A 10,870-nucleotide genomic window follows, 5' to 3' on the forward strand; every position below is an offset into this window, starting at 1 on the left:
TTGTATTATTCCAACCTAATATGTCCGATAATCGACCTACATCCATGTTTTCCAAATCGATGGTTCCACAGTTTACTTTTCACATGCTGTTATTCACATGACTCGGCCGAGACTGGGCCCAAGAAATCCGGTGCTGTGAGTAGTTTTGCCGCTTTGTCCCGGGGACACAGGAAAGGAAAGAGTGAACCAGCAAACATGAAGTCCAGCTGCAAGTGAAGAATTCATAAGCTGCAGCTAAAAGCCATGAACTGTACTGGAAGTGAAGGTAAAAGTCCAACAGCAGCTGTGTATGAAGTTTAAAATAATAATAAATAATAATCAGAACATTCATAAAAATACAGTTGCTTACTCTTTATGGGAACTGTTGGGTTTCTCTCTATAATAAAGTATAGGTATAATATTATGATTTGGCACTAAATGAATTGAATGAAAAGGGTTGGATTCTCCTTTAAATGCACAATCCATGATTATGGCATAGTGCTCCATCCTCAAAACATCTGGTGCAGAAAAATAACAGGCTAAAATTATACATATTAAAAAAATATTATTATAGAAGCCTGTTGGGGATTTTATTCAAATGATCATGTAAACTCAAAGATGAAGATGTAATTTTTCTAGGATGACACTGGACTTGATGAAATGAGCAAATCAGGAGAAACAGTCAACAGGTTCCATTTCAAAGTATTTAATTTTTTGCTCGCAGTCAGTCAGGTGTGAGTGGTAATATTTCTACAAATAAAAGTGCACATACAGGTCAAATTCTATCATATTATCTAGAACAAACAACAACTATGAACAAACAACAAGTACATCAATACATTCTCACTTTAAATATATATGTGAGAACAAACCAAGGAGATTAGATGTACTACTTAACAACAAAATAAACATGACTTGAGAAAATATAATGAAATGAACTCACTCAGGAACAAAGGTGAAATGATAGAGGGAAGCAGCTGAACTGAAGGGCAAACAGAGAATGAGCTCAGGACACAGAACAAAGAACATTCAAGGCACCTGTGTGCCACCAGTTAGCACACCTGTTCTCCTGCTGCTCTTCGGTCCAGCAGTCATGTGACCCCACTTCCAACAGTATACATTATTATTTAAGTAAACATTTTTTTAAATGCCCTAAGTAACAGATTAAGTAACCTTAATTAAATTAATAAGTTGATGAATAGCATACATACATGAATTGCAAGACTCTATAATTAATCTATAATCCAGTATTCATTGAAAATGTATTCTCGATCAGTTGTGGACTAGCAGTTAAACACCGATAACAGTTATTAATTGTGTTCATTTTTTTTTTACACAGTTTGTTTATTTATTTAACTTAACTCTCCTTAAATTGACGCTGCAGCCGGCACGTTTGTTCAAAACGCGCAACTTTTATTTTGAAGACGAGCTGTTTCTGTTTCCGGTTCTCGACTTCCTTGTTCAACTTTCATGGTACAAGTTGGATAATGGAACAAACTGACGCTTTGGTTCGCTGCATTGAATTGCACGTCTTCATTTCAGTGGGACAATAACAGGCAGCATCGGCTAATGAATGACTCACGGACCCGTGCAATTGTTTTGTTTGGTTACCAAGCAGCAGCAGCACTACAGACATGACATCAGTCACATGATGCAGTCACGTGGTTATCAGGAAGCTGTGCTCTGTTTACCTAGGTGTCATCCATACACTGCGACACCGAGCACCCCCTTTTATTGAGATGAAATCCGGACACGCTTTAATGACATGATTTCACCCGCTGCTCGGTGTTTGTGCCGGTAACGGCTTCCTCCATCTTTCCATCTGTGATCGCCCACGCGTCACCATGGCCTCTTCAAGTTACACCTGCATCCAGGACAGCGCCACAGGTTTGTTGGTACACCATTTCTGTCTCTCTCTCTCTCTTTCTCTCTCTCTCTCTTTTTCTCTCTCTCTCCCTCTCTGCCTTCATGGCGCCAGTGAATCTGTGGCTCTCTCTCTCTCTCTCTCTCTCTCTCTCTCTCTCTCTCTGTGCTCCATTATTGTTCCAAATACTATATAATATATATATATATATATATATATATGATATCCGGTCCATCTATTCTTTTCTATAGGGTAGGGTCTTACGCTTCGATGTGATCTGTATTATTGGTCTTATGAATCAACAAAGGAAATGTTTACATCATCGTCAAAGAGCCCCGCCTGTTAGATCTAATTTTATTTTTTTTATTCAAGTCCACATTTGACACAATTTATTTTACAGGTGAGTTCAAGTACAAGTGATCTCAGATTTGATTGAAAACCTGGAATAAAAAAAAAAAAAATAATAGTTTGTGTTACAAGCTGGAGGTGTGGGGTTTGAAAGAAGAAAGCATGTCTGTAGAAAACAGATTATTTTCCTGATTAATAGTTTGGTATATAAAACATATTTAAACAATGAAAAATATTTATCACAGTTTCCCAGAGCCCAAGATGAGGTCTTCAGATGTCTCATTTTGTCAGGCCAACTGTCCAAACCTCAAACAAGACAAGGAAGAGAAAATAAAATTGAAACCAACAAATGTTCCTCATTTTTTAGTTGATTAAATTTAATTAAAGATGCTACCCTGCTGTAATGTGGGAAACCTTGGATGGGTTGTTTTTAGAGTGTGACCTAAACCAGAGATTAAACATCTTGATATCTCTGTGTCTTTATGTCCTCCAACTTTATGCAAGTGCCAAATTAAATCACATGATAGCCCTTTTAACATTTTACCAATGCCGATGTTTAAGGCTCATCCTCTATCCCGAATCTTTGTGTTTCCCAGAGAAGGACAAGCTGCTCTCCTCTTTGGCCAGCTATGGGTCCCACGACCTTCTTGGGGGTGGGAGCTCCCGTTCCACTGGTGTGGTGGGCTCTGAGCTCCACCAGAAGCAGGAGGAAGAGGAGGAGGAGGGGGCCCTGAGGAGGAAACTCAAGTACTTCTTCATGAGCCCTTGTGACAAGTACTACGCCAAGGGCCGCAAGCCTTTCAAACTGGGCCTGCAGCTGCTCAAAATCATCATTGTGACTGTGCAGGTGGGAAGAGCTTTATGCTTTAGTCTGACATATAAATTCATACGACCTCAGAACATGATGAGATGTTGCAGTCCAAGAACAGTCTGTTTGTTGAATGTTATGCTGTTGAAGTGCTTTATTCTGACTGTCGTATCTTCGCTCCTGCTTTTACCTGATTGTTGTGTTTTGACGTTGACTCTCAGTTGGTGCTGTTTGGACTGAGCAACCAGATGGTGGTGACATTTAAAGAGGAAAACACAGCAGCGTTCAAACACCTTTTCCTGAAGGGTTACCAGGACAGCGTTCCTCAGGCAGTCCACACGCAGACGGAGCTGTACAACCGCATCCACTTTGCCATAGAGCAGGTAGCCTAATGCTAAAGTTGAATTTTCTCTTTTATCTCCAGCAGCATCTAGCCATGCAAATAGTTTTTAAATAGATTATATTTACTCAGGTTTAAATAATGTCTCTTATTTCTCAGAACAGTTTACATTATAATAATTTTTAATGCAGAAATAGTCCCTGTTAAGTCAGGTCTGTTGATCAGTGATTTCCAGCAGCGCAAACATACGACAGGGAGTGTGTAGAAAAGAATGTGGAGTAGCTTAGCTAATATGAAAAAATAAGAAAATTGGATTTGTTTGAAAATATACATATATATCCTTGTGTTTGTGTTCAGGAAGAAAAATAAACATTCAAATAAGATAATACATTAGTGCAAGGTTGAGCTTAGTATATTTACTGCCACAATAGCCAATAAAGCACAATTTAAGAAAAGCAGACAGCACAGAACACACCTCCTTTACACGACTGTCTGCATTCAAGTGCTTCATAAATAAAGTGTCAGTTTCTTTCACTCAAAGTAGCAGCAATATGAATGAAAACAAAGAGTCTGTGGAAATGCTAACTTCTCCATGAGGCTGCACATTGGTGGTGTGAGGGAAATACTAACAGTATTGGACAAATGAAAGTTTTGACCTGACGTGTTGGGAACCACTGCTGCAGAGGGATGGACACAGAATCTGAATGAAGTATGGTTGAAGCGTTAAAGGTTTTTTTCACCTTCAAAAGAAGATATGAAGATACCTGTGTTTTTGTTAATATGCTTCCAGTTCAGTTTTACTTCTTCACTTCTCTTTTCCCGTCCAGTACATGGCTCTGCCTCAGATCTCACTGGGGAGGTACGCATACGTGTTGGGAGTCGGAGAAAACGGAACTGCGCTGTCCCTCTGCCAGAGGTACTACAGGAAGGGCACCATAGACCCCGTCAATGACACCTTCGACATCGACCCCCATGTTGTCACCGGTAGGACGGCCTTTCATGTTTCAGACTCCCTCTCCTCACATTCAGTTGGTGTTCAGTAAATCTGTCACTGCCTATTTGACTGTAAAAGCGAAAGCATTGTTTTTAATCCAGCGCTCGTATTTTATATTCCCTGGAGGAAATGACTGTGTCAGTGAGTCATTGTGTCGCTGCTCCTGATATGTCGAGAGGTGCCCCGCAACTCTGCCCTACTTTTAAAGGCTTTAAATAGTTCCTATCACAAGAGAAATTAGACATTAAAGGTTTTTTTTTTTTTCCATAAACTCAGTATGTGGCTGCCTTGGGAAAGGGGTTATTTGCATACACCTGCTGATCCTGCAGATATGGCTATTGGCAGTGCATAATAAATCTTGTGGTAATAAATAAAATAAGACATTCAAAAATCAATGTTAATCTCCACGGAGACGATTATGCATTTAAATGCTTTGAGGAAGTTTAGAGGTTTAGTTTAGGCTTCATGTGATGTGGAAAAAGACGATTGGTATAGTTTTTTTTAAAAAAGCCTTCCTCGTGTGATTTTCTTTTTTAGTTCCTCTAATGCTATTTTCAGATTTTTTTCTTTTTCTTTTTTCCAGATTGCATCTGGCTGAGTCCACTGAATTACAGTCCTGGAAACATTGACTACAAGAATTTCACTCTCAAGTTTTACAAGTAAGTTGTTATTCTGTAGTTTTTTTTAACATTAGATACTTAAACAAAAAAAAAAAGTTTTTTCTTTTCTTTTCCAGTTTTAACTTTGCACATTCAGTTTTCTCTGTGTATCTCCAGGTTGATAAATGTAACAATCGACTTCCAGCTGAAGGCCATCAACATTCAGACCATTATAAACAATGAAATCCCTGACTGCTACACCTTCGCTATCACGGTGATCTCTCTCTCCTGTTATTTCTTTGCTTGACAGTGCAGGGCAGATAGAAATCTCTCCTCATTCAACTCTACATTTGCAGTTTTTTCCAATTTGTATTTTAAAATGAGCGAAACATTGAGAAAAGAGTTCAGATAAACTAATGCAGAGGTTGTGTATTCACCCTGGTTCTTGTTTGTGCTCTCAGATCGTCATGGACAACAGGGCTCACAGCGGCAAAGTTAAGATCAGTCTACATAACCAGGCCTCCATAAAGGAGTGTAAAGACCCCAACGTGTCTGGACACGGTGAGTAGCTGGTGGTGGACGAGCTGCAGTGGACACATGATGTGTGGAAACATTCACTCATCTGCCTCCTGATATCAACTCTATTATGTGTCATTTTCTCAACTGCCCTTGATCCCTCTTGTTTCTCTCCTCCTCCGGCAGCGGAGAGCTATGCACGAGAGTTCTTCGATGTGCTGGTGGCGATTGTCTGTCTGTTGTCCCTGCTCCTGTGTGGCCGCTCCATCCTCAGAGGCATCCTGCTGCAACACGTAAGAGAGCAGAACAAACATTTATACAGGATGAATACTTTATTCAACACTTTTTTCATAAAAAAAATTGCTTCAAATGGTGACACAGGACCAGGACCAGAAAGAGAGAAAACATTTCACCTTAAAGTCCCTACATTAGTTACCAGTTTTTGAAGCACTTCATGGTCTTGCACCAGAGGACCTGAGAGCAGCCCGAAGGGCTGAAACCTTAAAACGTAAACTCAAAACGTACCTGGCTTTTCATTAAATATGGTTTTTAGTCATTAGTCACTTTAATTTATTCACTTAATTTTTTGTAATTATGTTCTAAATTGTATTTTATTCTATTTTCTCTGCTTTCTTATTATTAATGTTCTTTGTTTCGGTTTGCTGAGGTTATTATAGCTTTTTAAATCTATTTTTATTGTACCTCTGTCAGCTTTCTTAGTTATTTTGTCCTTTTTCTTTTTAGCTCATCAGTCGTCCTGTATGAAAAGTGCTGTACAAATATAGTTTGATTGATGCATACATTCAATCAGACCGTGCATAAGTGATTACATCCATGTTTAAAGCAGGCAGTTTTCTTCTTCTCTGCATCTTGCTGGCACATTGCTTGTTGCTTGTCATCTTACCACCACCTGTAGATCAGTGGAGCGGTGTGAAACCTTTAAACCTCGTCATAAAAACATCACTTCATGCTGCAGCTGGTGTTAAAAAAAAACTCCACAACACTGTTGAAGAAACAATAGAAATTTGAATATGACTATTTTCACACAAACTGCTGAACGAGTAGCATCATACACACACACAAGAAATAAAGACTGCTGCTTTCTATATTGTTGTTACTGACAGCTTCTCATTGCATTGGTCATCTCTTTTCCCAGGAGTACGTGCAGTTTTTCAAACACAGACTTGGCCGCAGTGTGAGCTGGGGAGACAGATTGGAGTTCATCAACGGCTGGTACATTCTGCTCATTGTCAGCGACGTGTTCACCATCGTCGGCAGCTTCATCAAAATTGGGATAGAGTCCAAGGTAAGACGGCTAATAACACGTTATTGTGAAGACTGCTCACTGTCTAGAAGAAGCTGTTGCAGAAAAAAAATAACAATCTCAGCCTGTGAAGTGAAAACTGTGGAGTTTTTTTACGGCGGTGCAGTTTCTGGTAATTAATGATGACTGTTGTGATGCAGAATTTCTCATCCTATGATGTGTGCGGTATCCTGCTGGGAACCTCCACTCTGCTGGTGTGGGTGGGAGTCATCCGCTACCTCAGCTTCTTCCAGAAATACAATGTACGTGAAAGACACATGCACAGATACGCACACACACACACACACACACACACACACACACACACACACACACACACAGTAATGTTACCAGGAGATCTTTTTTTCCCCTCTTTATCTCGCGTGTCTGCCTCGCTGCTCTTTCTTTGAAGTGTAAATATATTTTGTTTTTTCCCTCTCGCTCTCGTTTTCCCACAGATCTTGATTGTGACTCTAAGAGCTGCTTTTCCTAATGTGATCCGCTTCTGCTGCTGTGCGGCCGCCATTTATATGGGATATTGCTTCTGCGGATGGATCGTACTGGGGCCTTATCATGCCAAGGTAGTGAACACACACTCAGCAATGTCTCAATACAGAAATGAGGCGGCATCATTCAGACCAGAAGTATATGTCAGCCTAATTATCATAAAATGCCCTCTAGCATATCATCTTTGTAGCTATGTATAATGAGAGGAGAAAACTGACTATTAAATATGAATCATGACAACATTACTTTGGTTTACTATTTATGGCTTGCAATATTATGTATGTGTAATGTGTTCTGGTTAAAGGAGGGAAATCAATCAACTTCACAAATACCAGCTAATAAAACCTAACCTATAGCAAAATTTATAAAATACACCACTACAACAAAGTGTTTTGAATATATAAATGAACTTTTTAACACTGACCCCTTGTGTATACAGTTCCGCTCCCTGTCCATGGTGTCGGAGTGTCTGTTTTCTCTGATCAACGGGGACGACATGTTTGTGACGTTCGCTGAGATGGAGCAAAGCGGCACGCTGGTGTGGATCTTCAGCCAGGTCTACCTTTACACCTTCATCTCCCTCTTCATCTACATGGTGCTGTCGCTCTTCATCGCGCTCATCACCGGAGCCTACGACACCATTATGGTACGGCCTGTGGTTTGGTTTCGTGCTGTTACACGTTTCTTTCTGTGCAGTTTTTGTTTAGTCGGTCGGTCACTTGCTCCACTAATTTGGTCCAGACTGAAATATCTCAGCCAATAAACGGATTATCATGACATTTTCTACGGACATTCACGGTTCCCAGACAATGAATAATAATGACTTTTCATCTGCCATAGATCAAAATATCAATATGTTTAATATTTTAGTTTATACCAAGTAACTAGTGACATTCCCATCAGCCTGTAGTTGTACTTTGTGGTTTGTGCTATTTAGCAGCCCTTAGCATGCTAATAAGCTAAACTAAGATGGTGAACAGGTCAAACATAACACCTGCTAAAACATCAGTATGTTAGCATTGTCATTAGCATTTAGCTCAAAGCAGTACTGTGCCTTTCTGTGTTTTGAAACACGGAAAGAAACGAACAACAACACGTGACGACACGTGAAGCAGCGATGAGGTTAACGTTGAGAAAATGTTGAGCTTGATGTTTGTCGTCCCACAGGCCCAGACACAGGAGCAGGTGCGCGTCACTGACCTGCACGCGTTCATTGCAGAGTGCACGGACACTCCCACCTCTGGCAAGTTCCGTGGGCCTGAGGGGCCGTCGTGCTCGTTCCTCTGCTGCTGTGACTGATGAGGAAGAGGAGGACGAGGAGGAGGAGGAGGAGGGCGGGGATGCACAGAGGGAGTAAGCGGTGTATGTGTGAATGGAAGACTTTTTTTTTTTTCTCTCTCTTTAAAGCACCAAATTTCCACTCCAGTGATAGCTGACTGCAATTTCACTCCTTTTTTCCCGACACCCAGCAGGGACTGTAAATGCCTTGAGAGTGAACCGACTGACCTTGGACTACAGTGTCCTCTGTGCCCGTGTTTGAATTTTGCATTTAAATTTGTGCTGGAACGGTAGAACGCACTTCACTGTCACAAGCCCAATTACCTGCTTCAGCTTTTGTACCGTATGAATAATTTATTGTCTCTTTTTGAAATGTCAGTTTGTTATGGCTTTGATGAGTAGGCGCATTATGCCAGTAAACACGTTCATTGCTGTAGACTGGACACAGGGTCCACCAAGTAAAACTGAATGCACCATATACAGGGAAACATTATTTTTGTGACTCTTGATTATGTTAATATATATATATATATATATATATATATATATATATATATAGTTGTCATCTGGATCTTCATAGCAGAGGTAGAATAGACACAAGAGACAGCCGGGCGAGCTGGTAAAAAGAGCCATCATAAAGTGCTGTAAGTGTGCATTAGCTTCTGCAGCATTGTCAGTCAAGGCTGGTTCGTCCATTCCCTTTCTCATTTTTCACCCCTTATCCCCTTTGTTCAAGTCCTCCTGTGACTGGAAGGAGATGATGGCTGCACAAGGAAGGACAAGCCCTGCAGGCAACCAGTTAGTCATCAATATGTATGAGCCGTTTCTGCTGTAAAGAGCCAGGTGACTGCACGCTAATGCCCTGCAAGACAGAGCATTTTCACCATTTGGTTTAAAGTGCTCCATTCAAGCATGCAAAATAATATTCTAAAGAGAAAATCAGGATTCAAACAGTGTCAAGTGACGTTTGAAGAAAAGTCTGCCGTAGTAGAAAATTTTAGGATTTACACATTGTGCTAGATCTGCAGTAACTACAGGAACTAATGTTGAGATAAAAGGGTTTGAAGGCTTTCAGCTTTCAGACAGGTTGTAAAACCTTAATATTATGTATTTTTTATGCTGATTATTAATCGTAGTGTCATAGACTTTACATAAAACCTAAACGCATTTTAATACAATGCACTCAAAATGTTGTGAATATGAAAATGTAGTCATGTCTTTTCACTACAGTGGATGGTTGCTAAGCTAGGCTAGTAAGAATTTAGCAGGACTAATTCATCTGGTGTACCTTTTTTTCTCCATTCTGATTTTAGATTTAGCTACTGTCTTATTTATAGGTTATAAAAGAATGTGGGTAATTAGCTTTAGCTAAGGCTGTTACACCAGCTACCTTTAACTAGCCACTGCAGTTTGGTTTTTACTTGTGAATTATTCATGCTGTTTTTATCCCAGAAAAAAAAAAAAAGGTATAATAGGTTTTATGGAAAGGTACGATGTCAGAAGTCAGATTCCTCACTCAGCTCAGTTTTAAGTGTCAGACTTGGACACTGTCATTGCTCTGACACTGAAGCCTTGTGTACGAGGTTAATAACTCATTCATTTTATTTGTGAATGACTTAAGGGCATCTCTACAAACCAGCAGTTCTTCATCAACGCTTTTTAAAGATATCCCTGTTACTATGGAAACTTACTGAAGTGGTAATGTCATTCCAGCGATGCTGTGTAAGGTCAAATGAAGGGCATTGTTCAATAGAAGAGAGACATTCACTGTACAAAAATTTGCATCAGGATAAAAGGGAACAAAAGGATTTCAGATGCTACACGAATGTTTGATGCTTTTGTATTTTCTTTTTTTTTTTTGTTCTATTACTGCTTTCTGACATGTTTACTTAAATTAATTGATATTGTTTACAAACACAACAGGTGGAGCATGTGTTTTCTTTTAAAGAGGGTTTATTTACGCACTTACTTATTTGCACTGATGTACAGCTTCGTTTTATTTAAATGTGTCACACGGGAGCCATATAGCACAATGGAGCATGGAGCAAAGCACTGTGCACGTAATGCATCGGTTAATGTTCTCCTGACACTTCTGGGAAGGTTCTTCAATGCAATTTTGATTTAGTGGGAACAGTATTATTGCTCACTAGCTCTGTTTACTTATATTCTGTATGCTGTCTTAATTAATTTACCTCAATAGCTAAAAGGAGTTTATCTGTTACTGTATTGGAGGAAGTTGTACAGGTTTTTACCCTCATTTGTAGTGAATCTTTTCTGTGAAGATGCTGCCTTCTGAATGAAAGTACACATCAAAATAAACTGGAAACACTGAAA

At 39.7% G+C, this 10,870-nt stretch overlaps 1 protein-coding gene across 1 annotated transcript; it reads left to right on the forward strand.

The window, feature by feature from the left end:
- The first annotated feature begins 1,635 nt into the window (after nt 1-1,635).
- mcoln1b (mucolipin TRP cation channel 1b) lies at nt 1,636-10,870 on the forward strand. Its single transcript, XM_023416271.2, has 13 exons — nt 1,636-1,866; nt 2,788-3,038; nt 3,221-3,382; nt 4,167-4,323; nt 4,917-4,992; nt 5,110-5,206; nt 5,394-5,493; nt 5,635-5,741; nt 6,605-6,754; nt 6,913-7,014; nt 7,210-7,332; nt 7,698-7,904; nt 8,426-10,870. The coding sequence occupies exons 1-13, from the start codon at nt 1,824-1,826 to the stop codon at nt 8,555-8,557; spliced, it is 1,707 nt and encodes a 568-aa protein (XP_023272039.1). The 5' UTR covers nt 1,636-1,823; the 3' UTR covers nt 8,558-10,870.

This window comes from Seriola lalandi, unplaced genomic scaffold (genome assembly GCF_002814215.2).
Source record: "Seriola lalandi dorsalis isolate HSWRI2012SDOR001 ecotype SW California unplaced genomic scaffold, Sedor1 jcf7180002054563, whole genome shotgun sequence".
NCBI classification, from domain to species: Eukaryota; Metazoa; Chordata; class Actinopteri; order Carangiformes; family Carangidae; genus Seriola; species Seriola lalandi.